Raw genomic sequence first — 20252 nt, forward strand, 5'->3', positions numbered from 1 at the left:
TATATATTTTGGAGATTAATCCTTTGTTGATTTGTTAGCAAATATTTTCTCCCATTCTGAGGGTTGTCTTTTCGTCTTGTTTATAGTTTCCTTTGCTGTGCAAAGGCTTTCAAGTTTCATTAGGTCCCATTTGCTTGTTTTTGTTTTTATTTCCATTACTCTAGGAGGTGGGTCAAAGAAGATCTTGCTGTGATTTATATCAAAGAGCATTCTTCCTGTGTTTTCCTGTAGGGATTTTATAGTGCTGTGTCTTAAATTTAGGTCTTTAATCCATTTTGAGTTGATGTTTGTGTATGGTGTTAGGGAGTGTTCTAATTTCATTCTTTTACATGTAGCTGTCCAGTTTAACCAGTACCACTTATTGAAGAGACTGTCTTTTCTCCATTGTATATCTTTGCCTCTTTTGTCATACATTAGTTGACCATAGGTGTGTGGGTTTATCTCTAGGCTTTCTATCCTGTTCCATTGATCTATATTTCTTTTTTTGTGCCACTACCATACTGTCTTGATTACTGTAGCTTTGTAGTATAGTCTGAAGTCAGGGAGTCTGATTCCTCCAGCTCCATTTCTTTCCCTCAAGATTGCTTTGGCTATTTGAGGTCTTTTGTGTCTCCATACAAATGTTAGATTTTTTGTTCTAGTTCTGTAAAAAATGCCATTGGTAGTTTGATAGGGATTGCATTGACTCTGTAGATTGCTTTGGGTAGTATAGTCATTTTCACAACATTGATTCTTCCAATCCAAGAACATGGTATATCTCTCCATCTGTTTGTGTCATCTTTGATTTCTTTCATCAATGTCTTATAGTTTTCTGCATACAGGTCTTTTGTCTCCTTAGGTAGGTTTATTCCTAGTTATTTTATTCTTTTTGTTGTGGTGGTGAATGGGATTGTTTCCTTAATTTCTCTTTCTGATATTTCATTGTTAGTGTATAGGAATGCAAGAGATTTCTGTGCATTAATTTTGTATCCTGCAGCTTTACCAAATTTATTGATTAGCTCTAGTAGTTTTCTGGTGGCATCTTTAGGATTCTGTATGTATAGTATCATGTCATCTGCAAACAGTGACAATTTTACTTCTCCTTTTCCAATTTGGATTCCTTTTATTTCTTTTTATTCTCTGATTGCCATGGTTAGGACTATGTTGAATAATAGTGGCGAGAGTGGACATCCTTGTCTTGTTCCTGATCTTAGAGGAAATGCTTTCAGTTTTTCACCATTGCGAATGTTTGCTGTGGGTTTGTCATATATGGCCTTTATTATGTTGAGGTAGGTTCCCTCTATGCCCACTTTCTGGAGAGTTTTTATCATAAATGGGTGTTGAATTTTGTCAAAAGCTTTTTCTGCATCTATTGAGATGATCATATGGTTTTTATTCTTCAATTTGTTAATATGGTGTATCGCATTGATTGATGTGCGTATATTGAAGAATCCTTGCATCCCTGGGATAAATCCCACTTGATCATGGTGTATGATCCTTTTAATGTGTTGTTGGATTCTGCTTGCTAGTATTTTGTTGAGGATTTTTGCATCTATATTCATCAGTGATATTGGCCTGTAATTTTCTTTTTTTGTAGTATCTTTGTCTGGTTTTGGTATCAGGGTGATGGTGGCCTCATAGAATGAGTTTGGGAGTGTTCTTCCTCTGCAATTTTTTGGAAGAGATTGAGAAGGATGGGAGTTAGCTCTTCTCTAAATGTTTGATAGAATTCACCTGTGAAGCCATCTGGTCCTGGACTTTTGTTTGTTGGAAGATTTTTAATCATAGTTTCAATTTTATTACTTGTGATTGGTCTGTTCATATTTTCTGTTTCTTCCTGTTCAGTCTTGGAAGGTTATACCTTTCTAAGAATTTGTCCATTTCTTCCAGGTTGTCCATTTTATTGGCATAGAGTTGCTTGTAGTAGTCTCTTAGGATGGTTTGTATTTCTGCGGTGTCTGTTGTAACTTCTCCTTTTTCATTTCTAATTTTATTGATTTGAGTCCTCTCCCTCTTTTTCTTGATGAGTCTGGCTAATGATTTATCAATTTTATCTTCTCACAGAACCAGCTTTTAATTTTATTGATCTTTGCTATTGTTTTCTTTGTTTCTATTTCATTTATCTCTGCTCTGATCTTTATGATTTCTTTCCTTCTGCTAACTTCAGGTTTTGTTTGTTCTTCTTTCTCTAGTTCCTTTAGGTGTAAGGTTGGATTGTTTATTTGAGATTTTTCTTGTTTCTTGAGGTGAGATTGAATTGCTCTAAACTTCCCTCTTAGAACTGCTTTTGCTGCATCCCATAGGTTTTTGGATCGTTGTGTTTTCATTGTCATTAGTCTCTAGGTATTTTTTGATTTCCTCTTTGATTTCTTCAGTGATCTCTTGGTTATTTAGTAACGTATTGTTTGGCCTCCCTGTGTTTGTATTTTTGCGTTTTTCCCCTGTAACTTATTTCTAATCTCATAGCATTGTGGTCAGAAAAGATGCTTGATACGATTCAGTTTTCTTAAATTTACCGAGGCTTGATTTGTGACCCAAGATGTGATCTATCCTGGAGAATGTTCCGTGTGCACTTGAGAAGAAAGTGTAATCTGCTGTTTTTGGATGGAATGTCCTATAAATATCAATTAAATCTATCTGATCTATTGTGTCCTTTAAAGCTTGTGTTTCCTTATTAATTTTCTGTCTGGTTGATCTGTCCATTAGTGTAAGTGAGGTGTTAAAGTCCCCCACTATTATTGTGTTACTGTCGATTTCCTCTTTTATAGCTGTTAGCAGTTGCCTTTTGTATTGAGGTGCTATGTTGGGTGCATATATATTTATAATTGTTATATCTTCTTCTTGGAGTGATCCCTTGATCATTATGTAGTGTCCTTCCTTGTCTCTTGTAACATTCTTTATTTTAAAGTCTATTTTATCTGATATGAGTATTGCTGCTCCAGCTTTCTTTTGATTTCCATTTGCATGGAATATCATTTGCATCCCTTCACTTTCAGTCTATGTGTCCCTAGGTCTGAAGTGGGTCTCTTGTAGACAGCTTATAGATGGGTCTTGTTTTTGTATCCATTCAGCAAGCCTGTGTCTTTTGGTTGGAGCATTTAATCCATTCATATTTAAGGTAATTATTGATATGTATGTTCCTGTTACCATTTTCTTAATTGTTTTGGGTTTGTTTTTGTAGGTCCTTTTCTTCTCTTGTGTTTCCCACTTAGAGAAGTTCCTTTAGCATTTGTTGTAGAGGTGGTTTGGTGGGGCTGAATTCTCTTAGCTTTTGCTTGTCTGTAAAGGTTTTGATTTCTCCGTTGAATCTGAATGAGATCCTTGCTGGGTAGAGTATTCTTGGTTGTAGACTCTTCCCTTTCATCACTTTAGGTATATCATGCCACTCCCTTCTGGCTTGTAGAGTTTCTGCTGAGAAGTCAGCTGTTAACCTTACGGGAGTTCCCTTGTATGTTATTTGTCATTTTTCTCTTGTTGCTTTTAACAATTTTTCTTTGTCTTTAATTTTTGTCGGTTTGATTACTGTGTGTCTCGGCATGTTTCACCTTGGATTTTTCCTGCCTGGGGCTCTCTGCACTTCCTGGACTTGGGTGGCTATTTCCTTTCCCATATTAGGGAAGTTTTTGACTATAATCTTTTCAGATATTTTCTTGAGTCCTTTGTCTCTCTATTCTCCTTTGGGGGCCCTTATAATGCGAATGTAGGTGCATTTAATGTTGTCCCAGAGGTCTCTTAGGCTGTCTTCATTTCTTTTCATTCTTTTTCTTTATTCTGCGGCAGTGAATTCTACCATTCTGTCTTCCAGGTCACTTGTCCGTTCTTCTGCCTCAGTTATTCTGCTATTGATTCCTTCTAGTATGTTTTCCATTTCAGTTATTGTAGTGTTCATCTCTGTTTGTTTGTCCTTTAATTCTTGTAGGTCTTTGTTAAACATTTCTTACATCTTCTTGATCTTTGCCTCCATTCTTTCTCTGAGTTCCTGGATCATCTTCACTATCATTATTCTGAATTCTTTTTCTGGAAGTTTGCCTATCTCCACTTCATTTCATTGTTTTTCTGGGTTTGTATCTTGTTCCTTCATCGGGGAACAAAGCCCTCTGCCTTTTCTTTTCTTTTTTTTTTCTTTTTTCTTTTTTTTTTTTGCGGTATGCGGGCCTCTCACTGTTGTGGGCTCTCCCGCTGCAGAGCACAGGCTCCGGACACGCAGGCTCAGCGGCCATGGCTCACGGGCCCAGCTGCTCAGCGGCATGTGGGATCATCTTCCCGGACCAGGGCATGAACCCGTGTCCCCTGCATCGGCAGGCGGACTCTCAACCACTGCGCCACCAGGGAAGCCCCTGCCTTTTCATTTTGTTTGTCTTTCTGTGAATGTGGTTTTCGTTCCACAGGCTACAGGGTTGTGGTTCTTGCTTCTGCTGTGTGCCCTCTGGTGGATGAGGCTATCTAAGAGGCTTGCACAAGCTTCCTGATGGGAGGGACTGGTGGTGTGTAGAGCTGGGTTTGCTCTGGTGGGAACAACTCAGTAAAACTTTAACCTCCTTGTTTGCTGATGGGTGGGGTTGCATTCCCTCCCTGTTGGTTATTTGGCCTGAGGTGACCCAGCACTGGAGCCTGCCCGTCTCTTTGGTTGGGCTAAGGGTGGACTCTGGAGGGCTCATGCCGAGGAGTACTTCCCAGATCTTTAGCTGCCAATGTCCTTGTCCCTGCGGTGAGCCACAGCCACCCCCTGCCTCTGCAGGAGACCCTCCAACACTAGCAGGCAGGTCTGGTTCAGTCTCCTATGGGGCCACTGCTCCTTCCCCCTGGGTACTGACATGCACACTACTTTGTGTGTGCCCTCCAAGAGTGGAGTCTGTTTCCCCCAGTCCTGTCGAAGTCCTGCAATCAAATCCCGCTAGCCTTTAAAGTCTGATTCTCTGGGAATTCCTCCTCCTTTTGCTCGACCCCCAGGTTGGGAAGCCTGATGTGGGGCTCAGAACGTTCACTCCAGTGGGTGGACTTCTGTGGTGTAATTGTTCACCAGTTTGTGAGTCATCCACCCAGCGGTTGTGGGATTTGATTTTATTGTGATTGCGCCCCTCCTACCGTCTCACTGCGGCTTCTCCTTTGTCTTTGGATGTGGGGTATCTTTTTTGGTGAGTTCCAGTGTCTTCCTCTTGATGACTGTTCAGCAGTTAGTTGGGATTCCGGTGCTCTTTGCAAGAGGGAGTGAGCTCACGTCCTTCTACTCCACCATCTTGAACCAGTCGCTCCTCCGGTCTCAGTTTTTCAAAGTTACTAGATTTTTTTCCAACTTTACTCTGCTTTCCTCATAGTAAGTACAGCGGTGAACCATCTAATAAAATTTTATAAACTTGAACCACAGTCATCCCAAAGGCCCTCATGAGCTCCAGTCTCCAGTGAGTTCCGTCTCCAGCTGAATTCAGTCTCCAGAGACTTCATTACCATTTAATAAATGGGTTTTCACTTTGGTCTTAAATGTGATTTATGCATTTTCCTTTTATAAATAAGTAAGTTCTTAAAATGCTGATTTTGTTTTTTTTTAATGACAAGTGGTTATCATAGTGAGCAATCCAAGAAATATCTTTTAAAAGACTCGTAATCTGCCTCTCAAAGGTTACATTTTATTAATGAATAAGGAAGTAACTATTTAGTAAAGCCAACTTATCTATGGAATGAGCAGTTTTGGAAACGGTTATATGTAATGTGATTTTGTTGCCAAAGTGAGTTATGTATCAAGTATTATTTGTTAAAAATAGAAAAGCATAATACCTTTGTGTTTGTTTGCAAGAACCAACTGATTAAAATCGGGAACTTTTGAAATTTACTATCCAAATTTTAATCAAAAATTTTCTATAGGTACTGGATAGGATTGAAAAATGAGTACCTTGACTTAATAAGATACATTTATTCCATTTTGGTTACATGTCTTTGTGAGGTATCTCTTTGACCTATAATAACTCTTAATACCAGATCTTAAAGTGATCTTAGATCAGACTGGTTATCTTTTTGATCTTTGTTTTCTCTTTCGTCTCATAGACTTGATACTTACCTCTAAGTTAATGCTTGTAAGTTATTGGTAGACATTTGTCTATCATGTTTATTAATGACATTATTAGTGGCATTTGCCTTTTTCATGTTCTTGCCACTACCACTTTTCATCTTTTTTGGTCATCTTTGTTGTTAATAGATACTGAGCGCCTTCTATATGCCAGACACTGTTCTAGGTGTGTCTCTTTTAGGAGAAGGAAAACTGAGGTTCAAGGAGAATTAATGTTACACAGGAAGAAGGTGGAAGAAATGGGCTTTGAACCCAGGTGTAACTCTCCATACAAAGCCTATTCTCTGTTTTCTATGCTGCTGCCTCTCTGCAGCACACACACCCCTGGGCACCCACTCATCTCACATCCCACAATTGAGTTGTGGTCTATTTTTATTTTAGAGTTGTCGTCAGGATAGAAGCTTCCCTTCTGTGGAAGTGGCTCTTTGGAATATACTGTCTTTTTTATGTCATGGAGGAAACCATATATGCTAGAAACTTTGTATGTCATAGAGATATATGCTAGAAACTTTCTCTCTAGATTTCCATTTATCCAATGATAGTTTAATATCAGAAGTGTAAAAAGACTATTGGTTATTGTAGTTACTATTATAAAATAGTAATTCAGTAGAATCTGAGAGTGAGTTTACTCCAGCCCTGCCTAGAATAAAGAATGTGCCATTAGGTATATTAAGGAATAGCTTCTTCTTATGATAAATGAATGGTGTATTGTATAGTTCTTTGATTTTTCTCAGTGACCATAGAGGCTGGTACTGCAAGAGACAGCTCCATCTGCAGCTGGAAGATTATTTATTAGCAAGTCTTACTAGCATAGTACTGTACTGTTAAGTCTTATGCAGGCATATGAATTTAAAGAAATGTTTTTATTTACATATTCAGTAATAGAATACTGATTCCAATATGACTGAGTTGTAAAGATCCTCTTCACACGCAGGTATCTACAGGAGGTGGGTTACACAGATACTATTCTAGATGTGAAATCCAAACGAGTGCGAGCTTTGTTGGGCTTTTCAAGTGATGTCACTGACAGGGAAGATGACAAAAATCAGGACTCAGTTATAAATGGCACAGAGGCTGAAGTTAAAGAGACAGCAATGATTGGGTAAGTATTTTGTCTGGAAAGTGGTTTGGCTCTAGTTTTAGTTCTTATTAATGTTTTTGGCTTATGGATGACACTTGTGATACTTGTACTTTTAGATACTGCTACAGAAGTAATTTAATGATAAAGTTTAATAAAAAATTAAAATTTTATTTGGTAGTAGATAACACCATAGGGATTAGAGTTATCATTTATGATTACTTTAAGAATATTTTTATTTAAGATTTTTTAATTGCAATTTATGGATTTAATATAGATTTTAATATCTTGAAGCTCAGTCACTATTAGAACTTCATAAAAGATCTTATTTGGAAATTCACTTCAAATCAGTACGAGTGAAATTTCATTCCTGGTGACGCAGAAATCATATAAATACTTAATTCTTTTGATGTAAACCTTTTCTTAGCCACTTTCATGTATCTAATAATGCTGTAACTCATCTTCCCCTTGAAAAGTATCTATTTCAAGTATATATATTTTAATTGATAGAATAAGTGAAGAATTCAGTAGCAGAAATTTCTTTTTGCTTTTTGGATCATGTATCATACAATTATATGTAATTCTGCTTAAAATGAACATGGACAGTTAAATAAGGAGATTCTTCTTTATTGAAAAAAGTTGACATGATTCTTAAAGAAATAAAAAGCCAAATTCTTAAAGAAATAAAAAGCCAAAGATTCTTTGAAAGTCTGAGTATGATGTTACTTTAACTCATGTTTAGGCTGGAAGAATGGTTTTAATTGAGCTCTATACATTTTCTAGTGAGAACATAGTTTCTATTATTTGGAACATAAACTAAAATTATGGGGTTTAGGTAAAGGTTTAAAAATATGACTTTTATAAACAAATGTCACTGGAGCCTTCTTAAATGTATTCATTAATAGTTAAGACTATATAACTTGTTTTAATAAATGTAAGATGTAGATTGTTTCTCTGTGTAGAAGTAGACAATGTAGGCATTAATCCTGGTTATATTTTTACCTAATGAATTAGCTCAAATTATTATAAAGACCCTCAGGAAAGACCACTCTAGTTGTCTTGTGTTTTGGCCTTGACCTCTCTTTTGAAACTGATAAAGGTATTATTCTGAATCTGACTTCTATAGGGATGGAGCGTAGGTTGGAAAAAAACAAAAACGTAGCTCTGAGCAGATTTGAAATTTAAGATTTATCTGTTTTGAGAATTTTGCCCATAGTTGTGGCTAAATTTTTTCAGGAAAATGTCTTCTTATCTATAACATTTCCTAATGAGAGAAATCATTCTGTTCTGGCCATTAAGAAATTTTTTATTAAAATTCTTTAGAGGGAACTAAAATAAAATGTTACACATTTGAAAAGGTTTCACCAACAGGATCAAGTTTTGTAGTCATATTAATTTGACTAAAATATTGTTTTTAGTAACTTTATGCACACATTGGCTTTTTTCAACTCTTTAGCTGTTCAGAAATGCAAGATTGCATCAGAGAAAAATGATGTGTTTACTAGTTATTTTCTTAGTTTTGGAAACTTCTGTGTCAGAGGAAGAGTTGCAGAGAGGAAAAGAAATAGAAAAAAAGCAGGTAGAGATAATAAGAAAAATATTTTTAAAAGAAATGCATTAAGGTTGGCTTAAAAATCAACATAATAGTGGATCAGAAGGGGGAGTTCTTTATATTGGATTGTCATTAATCTAAGTAGTAGGTATGATTGCAAAGTACTTTTAAAAGAGTAGGCAGGGCTTCCCTGGTGGTGCAGTGGTTGAGAGTCCGCCTGCCGATGCAGGGGACACGGATTCATGTCCCGGTCCAGGAAGATCCCACATGCCGCGGAGCGGCTGGGCCCGTGAGCCATGGCCGCTGAGCCTGCGCGTCTGGAGCCTGTGCTCCGCAACGGGAGAGGCCACAACAGTGAGAGGCCCGCGTACCGCAAAAAAAAAAAAAAAAAAGAGTAGGCACTTCCTTCCTATATTGCTTTTCCAGTTAAAATCCATGGAAATGTAATAGATAAGAATCAGTGTAGCTCATAATATGATTTGGGGGTGTCATAATACAATATAAACAGAAGTTAGTGCTGTATATCATGGATTAATTCTTATGTCGAGTTTAAAAAATTAACTGAACAAGGTGTATATGTTTTAAACCAGAAAATCTGAGTTAACAGATTCTGCCTCCGTGCTGGATAATTTTAAATTCCTTGAAAGTGCAGCTGCAGATTTCAGTGATGAAGATGAAGATGATGACATTGATGGAAGAGAGAAAAGCATCATTGATACTTCAACGGTGAGTTGAATAACTCAGATATAAATATTTTTAGGGACCATTATGCATACTTTAATCCATACCCTTCAACTTCAACCCTTAAATTTTCTTTCCATAAAAAAAAAAGTTTGGGGAAATTTAATCTAAATTCCCTATAAGTTTGGGGAAATTTAATCTATATTCCCCATAAGTTTGGAGAAATTTAATCTAAAAGTTTTTGTATTGATTTCAAATTCAAGACTTTTTAGTATAGCAGCTTTTTCTTATGGGCCTTCATTCATTAGCTTTTTGTTAATTCATTAAACATTTCAACATTTTTGTAGGGTTAGTGAACATGGTAAATGTGTGTTATAACAATGCATTGTTTTTGGTGCTATAAGACAATGGAACTGACAGACCCATTATGGTGCCTGATGGTGACTGGCGTCAACTCTAATCGGTGTGGTTTTTGTTTCTCATGTCAGGGTTGCTTTGGTAGGCAAGTTCTACACGTTTTCAGAACTCTTCCATTAGATTTCTCCAAACTTGTTTAGGATTATTCTGTGGTTTTGTTTAGATTTTTGTAAGTTTATTGTTTCCATGGTAGAGTCCTGGAATAAGAGGTATCTAAATTCTCCCTTCTCTTCCCTTCTTTATTCTATTCCCTTCTACCCTCTCCCCTTTTTAACCTCTCCCCTCTTTTCTTTCTCTCTTCATATTCCCTCCTCTCCTTCCTTCTCTGTCTTTCTCCTTCTCCTTCTTTTAAGTAAGAGATGAGGGTGTGCTTCTGTGTTTAGGAGAGTGTTCACATTTCCTCCTTCACATTTATTTAAGAAGAGGGAGGAGAAAGTAAGGTAATGTAAATAAAGCAGACTGGAACGAGTCAAAGCCTTGGGCTGAAGTCCCAGTTCTGTCACTAATTATCTGTGCTTCTTAATCCTTCAGGCTTAGTTTTTCAGTTTGTAAAATGGGGATTATAATAAATAACCATCTTATCCCCAGAGTATTTTGTGAGGAATAAATGAAACACTATGTATGAAAATGATATGTTTAACTATAAAGTGCTTTCTAAGTGTAATTTCTCTGTTCTCTTTATGTCCTCTGCTTTCATCAGAGACACTCAATTTACTACTTCCAGATTAATGTTTCCCTGGGCCACTATTCAGTAGTACTGTGCTAATAACAGCCCTGCCATGGATATTATTTGAACTTCACATAGTTACTCCCTCTTTTTATTATTCAAACAAGTAGTTATAGCACATGTTTAAATATACCGTAGTAAAAGAAAATGCCGAAGCTTGTATGATAACTTTTCTCTGTCGTAATCATTTGGAAATTCTGTGCTGACTTGTGATTTCTATGGGATGATTGTACTGAGATATTATTTTTCCATCAGAATACTTTACTCATAACAGTGGTTAAATAATAACTAATTATGATGCTTTAAGTTTTGTTGTTAGTCGTTATATCAGTGTAAATATTAAAAAATCTATAAGCTGTTTATTATAACTATCAAGTGTGGTCTTAATAGAAATTCCTAACTGTAAACTGGTTTCTTTTTAAATAATCGAATTCATAAATATCTTGACCTCCAATTAGTGCAGATCATAGCAATTCTGTGACCAAGCAATGAAGGCACAGCTAATATAAGCATACTTAACCCCATTTAAATATTGGACCCAAAAATTTTTCTAGTTTTTCCTTTAGAAAAATATTTCTAAACAAATAATTGGTTTCTTTATAATAGTTTTGCTAATTTTTATTATATATTACATTGATTTTCACAGCTGCAGTATAATAGCTACATGCCAAAAGACTTTAAAAATCTAACTCTATGTAGCAATGTATAAGCAGGACTTAGAAGATTTATTGCAGTGCTGTATAGAGAGAGAATGGCTGAAAATTATGCTGTTAAAATGTTTAGTAGAACAAGCAGGTTCTTAAAATGTTATTTTATTTCTTTAATCAAAAATAGTTCAATAGATTCAACTAAGAAAATACAGAAACATAAGGCTCTTAGTAGCTGTTGGTTGTGTTAAGTCTATTTTCTTCAGGCATTTTCTTCAAAAAGCTACATATGTTCATTGTCCTTTCTTGTTCTTTGCCCTGTATTGGAGTTTGATTTTTCTTTGCATTACACTCTGGGTCATTTTCCTCCTCCCCATCTCCTTCTCTTTTCTCATGTTTGATCTCTTCACCTTATGATTCCAGAGGTGTTTCTAAATGTATAAAAATGAGACATAATGGCCCTTGTCAGATTTGCTATTAAATCTAGATTATGTCTCTAAAAGATCAATATTTGAAGAAAAATTTGAATATATAGACAATTATTAGAGGAAATTGATGCAAGGTTGGGACAGTAGAAATAATAATGGGCATTGTTCCCCCTGCCCCACAGAATACCTTCTCAATCTTGTGGCATGCATTTCTGAGTTTGTAGCTTTTGTGATTTTAGCTTTTGTAAGGGAATGATGTACTAGAGTTAAAATTTATCATGGTTATATTCTGAAAAACTCTTGCAATGTTTTATGAAGTAGTTCTTTCTTTGGTTAGATTAGAATATCTGCTCGCTGCACAGACTGCATCCAAGAAATGTAAGATTTGGTTGTGGTTCTCATAATACAGTATGTCAGGGACATTTTTCATCTATCTGTAATTTAAATGCATGTCTTATATTCCAGTGTTTTCAATATATGATTCCATTTGTTTATTTAAAACAAACAAGCCATCATTTAACAAAGTTTAAATCACTACTTTAAAATGTATAATGTATATCTTTTTAAAATGACATCTGTGTTTTCTACTGAATTGGATAGGTATTACAGTTATTTAACACAACAAAGATGCATTTTCTGAAGAAAATAATTGGATTTTCTCATTCAGTGGTAAAAGGATATAGTCTTCTTTACTTAAATTAATCCCATAATATATCCTAATATTTTAATTGAGCATGTTTTTTTCATTAGATTGTTAGGAAAAAAGTATTGCCTGATAGCAGTGAAGATCGAGATACAAAAGAAGCTCTAAAGGAGTTTGACTTTTTGGTTACATCAGAAGAAGGAGACAATGAATCCAGAAGTGCAGGCGATGGAACAGACTGGGGTAAGGAAGCATACTGGATCCAACTAGAGATGTTATGTAAATGAACGAAACTAATATTTTACTAGGAGGGCAACATCTTGAAGAACACTTTAAATCTGTTGTAATGTTGAAATGTTGAACATTCTGTGGACTTTTTTCTATTGTCACCTTTTTTCCAGGGTATGTGTGTGTGTGCTTAAAGAAGGTTGTACAACTAGTTACCTCATCTTTTAACATAAGCAATACAGTATGAAAATAATTTGAATTCATATATAGGATGTTCTCTGTTTTCTACCTAGACAGTAGAACTTGCAAATCTAGATTTTGTGGAAATTGAGTATGAGAATGTAGTAGAGGATTTTAGAGATCTCATCTTTGGCATTTTCTGTGCAAAAAGAAGTATAAGTTAAAAAGTTGTAGTTATTCATTCATTTTAGTCAAGTTTCATCATTTTGTACAAGGCATAGAATTTTTTTGCACAAATGGTTCTAAACAGATTTAATATTTTAAACATCTAGTAAGAGTTCAAACAAGTATTTTAGGGAAAACTTCCACAGCACAGATCATTCTAGGCGTTTGGAAATGAATTGTCCTATCAGTAAGGTAGGATTGTGATAAATTCTTCAAAAGTGATCAGTTCTATCAGGTTGTGTGTATGTGTGTGTGTGTGAGAGAAGGAGAGAGACAGACAGAGAGAAGACATGTAGATACTGAGAATGAGAAAATTTTCTTCGGAGGTTGAAGAATTCCAGGATTCCCTTGGCTTACAGTCTATGTACTTTAAAAACAGATAAGGTTAGGGAAACAGTAACTATCTTAATTTTTCCTTGAGGCTTTACCTTCAGGGACTCTGATAGCAATAATGCCACTTCTTTTCCTTTTTTGTGGTAAATATTTGAAGAATTATTTGGGATAATTACTTAGTCATTGAAGAATATAATGGCTATTTAGTGACTGGCTTTTTCTTTTTCCCCAACAGAACAAAGTTTGGAAACCAGGGGAAGTTAAAGTAAAACGAATCTCTCTCCTGTCTTATTCCTTACTGAGCTTATGTATCAAGTTATTTAGATATTTTAGGCAACAATTCTTCCAATATAGTTAGATCCACCGTGCTACACTAAGGTCATTCTCTGAGGAGTCACACATCTGTATAAATGATAGTTGGCCTTTTCTTTGCCAGTCTTATTGCAAGGGTAATTGGGATTCATTTTTCTCCAAAGACAGCTGCATTGTCCCTTCATAACTTCCTTTGCTTTAAGGTGTGAGTCATGGCCCAGAGTATTATGTGATACAGGTCTGTAACCTGCTATGAATTTACTGGTGAAAATGAGTGACTGTTCCCACATCTGAGCTGTCTCACTCTTTAGTAGTGTCTTGGACATTTCTGTTTATGAGTATGAGTGAATGGAATCTTTCAGTTGACTGAAGGTTTCTTTACCAGAAGTTTGGCCTTGTATGTGTTAAGGATTTTATAATTCAAATTCAAGTCATTTCACTTTTAATCAATTAACAAAACTAGATTGCAAATCCTGTTTAGTTGAATGGGCATTTAAATCACTTTAAGGGCTTCCTTTATCCGTTCCCCCTACCCCTAAAAAAAGTTACTGTGCTTATGCTAAGAATCTCCTTAGTTTCTCACAAGCAAATAGATTTTACCACAGTTCTCCTGTGATCTTCCGTTACTGTTGTTATCAGTATGACACATAGTTAAGAGTATGATATAGCTAAATTTTTACTTTAAAAAACTGAAGACATTCTAGGATCCAAGAGCCAACTCAGTTTAATTTATTATTAAGATGTGATTGATGAAAATTAACATTTTTGATTGTTAGACTTTCTGAAAAAAGTAGACTGTTTCTACTGTTGTTAGTAGAATATATTGGTAGTTAGATCTATAAAAATGTTTAGCCTATAAAAACTCAATAAAAATGTTGAGTTTATATTCAGAGACCCAATTATCTGTTTTTTAAACTGTGGATTGAAACTTGTTAAAAATAGACAGATTTCTGTTTATTCTGGTTCATTTTGGTTTATTCCAATCACTGAACAAATATTGATCACGTGCCTTCTATGTACCAAGTCTTCTAGGTGAAGATCCCTACCCCTGTGGTCCTACATTCTACTAACAGGATATAGCAGTAAGAGACAAACATGATAAATGATATAGTATGTCAGAATATGATAAATGCTATGGGAAATAGAAAAAAGTAGAATAGAGTAAGTGGGATAGAGAGTGCTGGGGTCAGGGTCAGGTGGAGTGGGACAGGTTACAATATGAAATAGATTGGTCATGGTAAGGCCCATTGAGAGGGTAACATTTGAACAAAAGACAACATTGATTAGGGAGTTAGCCACATGATATCCAGGGAAGGAGTGTTCAAGAAGAAAACCAGAGCAAATGCCCTAAGATAGCCATAGCCCTGGTATGCTTGAGGACTTCAAAGAAGCTAGAGTGGCTGGAGCAGAGTGATTCTGAGGGGAATATAGTAAGAAATGATCAAATCAACTGGAGCTATGTAGACCACTGGTGAGATGGGGAACCATGGGAAGGATTTGAGCTGGAAAGGTGACATGATCCAGCTTTTGTTTTAAAGCATCACTTTGGCTGCTGTGTTGAGAATAGACTACCCAGGGCAATCAATGTTGGCAATAGACTTGGAGGGGAGAGTGGGAAAACATTTGCAGTAATTCTAGCGAGAGACAGAGGTTAGGGAAGTAGTGGATTTGCTGAGAAGTGGTCAGATTCTGGGTGTGTTTTAAAGGTAGAGAAAATGGTATTTCCTGAAATATTTGATGTGGGGTTTGGAAGAAAGGGAGATTTTTGGTCTGATCAAATGGAAGTCTGGAATTGCCTTCAAATAAGATGGGGAACCCTGTAGATGGAACAGATTGGATGGGGAAGATTGGGAGTTTGGTTATGTATGTTTGGTTTGAGTTTTGACTTCCTAATAGAAATATAGAGTAAGCAATTGAGTATGTGTATGAGTCTTGAATTCAAGTGAGTGTTCTAAGCTAACACTTATATAACATTATATGCATATAGTAAATTATTTTATAGTAAGTATAAAATATATAACATATTTACTCTTTAAATTTTCTACTCCTGAAATAGTGAAAATTACTGATTGAATTTCTTTTTTACTAGAAGCTCAGTTTCCTGATTTAAATATTTTTAAATTAACAGGTCACTTAAATTGTTTTAAATATTGAATGCCGGGTTGATTAATAAGTTTACAAAGTGCTATTTGTAAAGCCTATAAAATAAAAATGATCATTTGCTGATAAACACATGCCAAAAATATACAATTTTTGAAATGAAAAGATCATTGAAGACTATTTTGTACAAATGCTTAATCTTCTTTCATTACATAACTTAATAAGAAATGGGTTTTTTGTGAGTCAATCCTAATGAAATTCAGAAAATGGGATGAAAATGAGGGGTTCTTGAATATGGACTTTGGGGGCTTAATATACTATAAGTAGCTCAAATCTTGCAGGGTTTTTTTTTTTTTCTATGTCTATTTCAAGAGAGATTTGATATTATTACCTAGGAAATTGAATTGATCACTTGTTTCTTGGATATTATATTTTATGTGACATGTATCTATCTAATGAATAAGTAATGACCTTAAAATTAGTGCTACTATGAAGAAAATGGTTATTATGTCTATCTATTGACATAACAGTGAATTTACTGTTCACTGTTCAATATTTTATTGAATATTGTTCAATATTTTATTGAAAAAGGCTGTTTCATTTGTTTCACTCTGTTTAGAAAAGGAAGACCAGTGTCTCATGCCTGAAGCTTGGAATGTGGACCAGGGAGTAATTACCAAACTCAAGGAACAATACAAAAAGGAGAGAAAGGGGAAAAAGGGGGTGAAGAGTAAGTGGAAAACATTGTATCTATAAATCATAAATCTTACCTCTTTCATATCCCCCAATTTTTTTCTCCAATGTTTTCCTAAAACTACTTACTCTTTTTCTTTTCTGCTCCTGACCTCTTTCCTTTTCACTTGTTCTCAGGGGTTGAAATTAAATGGTTAGCTGTTTGATTATGAACTTTAAAAAAAAAAAGGCTGTGCGTATAATTATGAATTATAATATATTCCAGTAATAAATCCAGAGTGTCATGAGTATGTGGAACTATGTTTTCAAACATATTGATCATTTGATTTTTAAAATTAGATGTGCTTGATTACAGTAATGGTTTTTCACTGTTGACAATTTTAAATCTCATCGAGTGTGACTGACCCTCTGGCAAGCCACCAAAATTATTACTTATAATTTTAAGTCTTGGAGACAGAAAGAAAGTTAATTTCTACCCCTGAATATTCTGTGTTCATAACACACAGTTCATTTGCTCTCATCACTATATTCTATACAGGGCACAGAGTCAGATACACAACTTTTTTTAAGTATTTATTTTTCTAATTTAAATTTTTGGCCAATTTCATTTGTAATATTACCAATTAGGTTTGTTTTTTTTTCAACAAAATGAGTGCCACATCAAAAATGGAAGTTAAAATGAAATTTCTAGCCCTATGAATCATATCTGTATAACTTATTCAAATTATTAATAAAGTTTAACAATAGATCTAGTTAAGTATTTAAAATAGAAATACAAAAGCTTTCAAACATCCCTGAAAACCATCTTAAACACCTTTTTAGGAGAGCAAGGCTGAACTATCTATCTCCTTGTGTTACCACTGTTATTGACAGTATGGACATGGGTCTCCCTTTTATGGCAATAGGAATTTCATCCTTTGGGATATTAAAGTAGTGTAAAGTAGGATTAAAATCCAACTTGAGTGAAGCATGTGTTTAAAATTGCAAAAGGCTGGAAGGATATGCCTTTTCTTTTTCTCTTTCTATAGTGATGCTAGGGATTATCAAAGACCAGTCATTCTTTTACAATCTAGTAGTTACTGATAAATACTAAATCGTTATTTAAAATATCTTAGAATTTACAAGTATTTAGCTTTAATGGATAAAAAGTCAGTGGCCATTATTGATGTTAGTACTGTACCAACCATTATATAACTGAGAGAGAATGACATTTGATGCCTTCTCAATGTAAATTAAATCCAAGTGAGGAAGGTTTAATATTAAAACATAAGAACGTTTTATACTTTTTATTAAAAAATAAATGTAAATTGATACAGCCACTATGGAGAACAGTATGGAGGTTCCTTAAAAAACTAAAAATAGAACTACCATACAACCCAGCAATCCCACTACTGGGCATATACCCTGAGAAAACCATAATTCGAAATGAGTCATGTACCACAATGTTCATTGCAGCTCCATGTACAATAGCCAGGACATAGAAGCAACCTAAGTGTGTCGATGAATGGATAAAGAAGATATGGCACATATATACAATGGAACATTACTCAGCCATAAAAATGAACGAAATTGAGTTATTTGTAGTGAAGTGGGTGGACCTAGAGTCTGTCATACAGAGTGAAGTAAGTCAGAAAGAAAAAAAGAAATACCGTATGCTAACACATATACATGGAATCTAAAAAAAAAAAAAGGTCATGAGGAACCTAGGGGCAAGACGGGAATAAGATGCAGACCTACTAGAGACTGGACTTGAGGACACGGGGAGGGGGAAGGGTAAGCTAGGACAAGGTGAGAGAGTGGTAGTGCATATATGGAGATCAGCTTGATGCTTTGTGACCAGCTAGAAGGGAGGGTGGGAGGGAGGGAGACGCAAGAGGGAAGAGATGTGGGGACATATGTATATGTATAACTGATTCACTTTGTTATAAAGCAGAAACTAACACACCATTGTAAAGCAATTATACTCCAATAAAAATGTTATTAAAAAAAGGACAAAATAAGCATTCTCAGAAGAACAAAAAAAAATACTGATAAAAATTTAATCTTAAACAATAGTGAGACATGGTTTGTTATGGCTTTTCAGAGCCATGATAAAAGCAGTTAAACTGAAATTTTAAGGAATATTTGTCTGTCATACACAAGAAACAAGGAGAATATTTTAATCGTCAGATTGACTTAAAGTTGATATATTTAAGCCATTATGCTACAATAATGAATGTCTTAAAATGTAAAAGATCTTTGAGTTGGAAAAGTATCCAGGACTTATGTAGAATCCATCTACTATTATATTTATTATTAGGTTCTTGTCAAATATCAAGGCATCACTATAGTTGGAATTTAGCATTTAAGGTCTAAAACTGCACCATTTGACTGGAACAGTATTCCTGCTAATAGAAGCTATTGGATTTCCTGGACCTGGGGATCTTGATCACTATTCAGGCATATGGCACGTAGCTTTTTAGTATGGTGAAGAAAAATGATTCTTTAGGAGGAGAAATTTTAATGTCTTTCACTGAAGAGAGAGGGACTGTAGACTGATGTTCAGCACATTTTGTTTATCATCATCAGTTCAGGTTATCTTGATAAAATGATAGTCTGGGAACCAGTGAAGACAAGATTAAAACAGAACTGGAAGACTTAAAATGAAAATAGAACTGAAGGAAAGCTTTGAATTGATATATGGAGCATTAATTCATAAACCACCATGGGTATTTTTAAAATTGAACTGTTACTCATTGGAAGAAGTTGAGTCTTTTTAATATGGTCTAGTAGAAATATTTCCAGTCAAATTGTGTTCTTCAATCATACTGTCTTAGAATATATTTCTAGGTAGTAGTTAAAATTGCTTAAAAATAGTTGTATTCTTTGCTGGTATAGGAAAAATAACATAATGGACTATGGGTAAGATTTTCCCATTCTTAATTAAACTTATAACAGGAAAAACTACTGAAGATCTGTTTCAGCCTCTATCCTATATAAAACAATCAAAACAGGGATGTGGGAGAATGCAGCATCAAAGTACAGGTAAGTAATTGGCAGGGCCTGATACTTCACCTCAGATACCATAGCTTCAGGACGTAAGGCAATGAATGCAACTTAATATAAACAAACAAAAAAGAATGTGATTGTTTAATTCAATGTACGCAGTAGCTTCACAGTCTGTGGTATCTGTCTGCGTTTAGAGCAGTATACAAGGATTATAGAATAATATTATTTTTAATGGTCCAAATTGTACATGAGCATTTTTTCATGCAAGTAGTGATGTTATTCCATTAGCTTAATCTAAAAAATATATGTAAAACACAATTTTTTTCAAGAAATAATAAACTTTTAAAATAATTTGAAAACTTAGAAAATAATTACTTTTTAATATAATATAGTAGGGTAGTTTTAAAGGTGAATGTCGGCAGATGTAAGGTTTATGACTCCATTTTGATGCAGTTGGATAATTCTATTTCCTCTTTTTTGTTCTCTCCCTCCCTTTTTGGGGGCTAGGGCCCAATAGGTCAAAACTGCAAGATATGCTTGCTAATTTGAGAGATGTTGATGAACTTCCCTCATTGCAGCCATCTGTGGGTTCACCTTCCAGACCCAGCAGCTCCAGGCTTCCTGAACATGAAATAAATAGGGCAGATGAAGGCAAGTATTTTAGACACTGGAGCACAAAAAGCACTTGGATGTACTTATATAAATTATTAGAAAGGGCTCTCTAAGAGAAGAATTTTATTCTACAAATGTTTGAACTATGTAGTACTCCCCATATGTAGGCTTTCTTATATTCAAGGGGGTTTGATTCCAACTGTAATCTCTAAGATTTGAAAAAGATGCATAAACTTAAAAATCAACTCTAAATTATAGTTTAGAATATCCCCTAGCGCCACAGAAGCCATGTGTTTGGTGTGTACACAGGTAGTTGTAATTATACCATTCCAACAATGAGAAAATTACTTTAAATTATTATTACTATA

General features: G+C 35.0%; 1 protein-coding gene across 3 annotated transcripts in view; it reads left to right on the forward strand.

The window, feature by feature from the left end:
- STRN (striatin) overlaps window positions 1-20252 on the forward strand; it is a 109940-nt gene that overhangs the window by 57089 nt on the left and 32599 nt on the right. The window contains exons 5-10 of one of the 3 annotated variants that reach the window (XM_033419287.2): window positions 6975-7142; window positions 9261-9396; window positions 12321-12456; window positions 16211-16321; window positions 19222-19308; window positions 19780-19923. In XM_033419287.2, the coding sequence (XP_033275178.1) occupies window positions 6975-7142; window positions 9261-9396; window positions 12321-12456; window positions 16211-16321; window positions 19222-19308; window positions 19780-19923 (782 nt within the window). The remainder of the gene's footprint in view (window positions 1-6974; window positions 7143-9260; window positions 9397-12320; window positions 12457-16210; window positions 16322-19221; window positions 19309-19779; window positions 19924-20252) is intronic. The other 2 variants (XM_004265055.4, XM_033419288.2) reach the window with 2 other exon arrangements.

This window comes from Orcinus orca, chromosome 13 (assembly GCF_937001465.1).
Source record: "Orcinus orca chromosome 13, mOrcOrc1.1, whole genome shotgun sequence".
NCBI lineage: Eukaryota > Metazoa > Chordata > Mammalia > Artiodactyla > Delphinidae > Orcinus > Orcinus orca.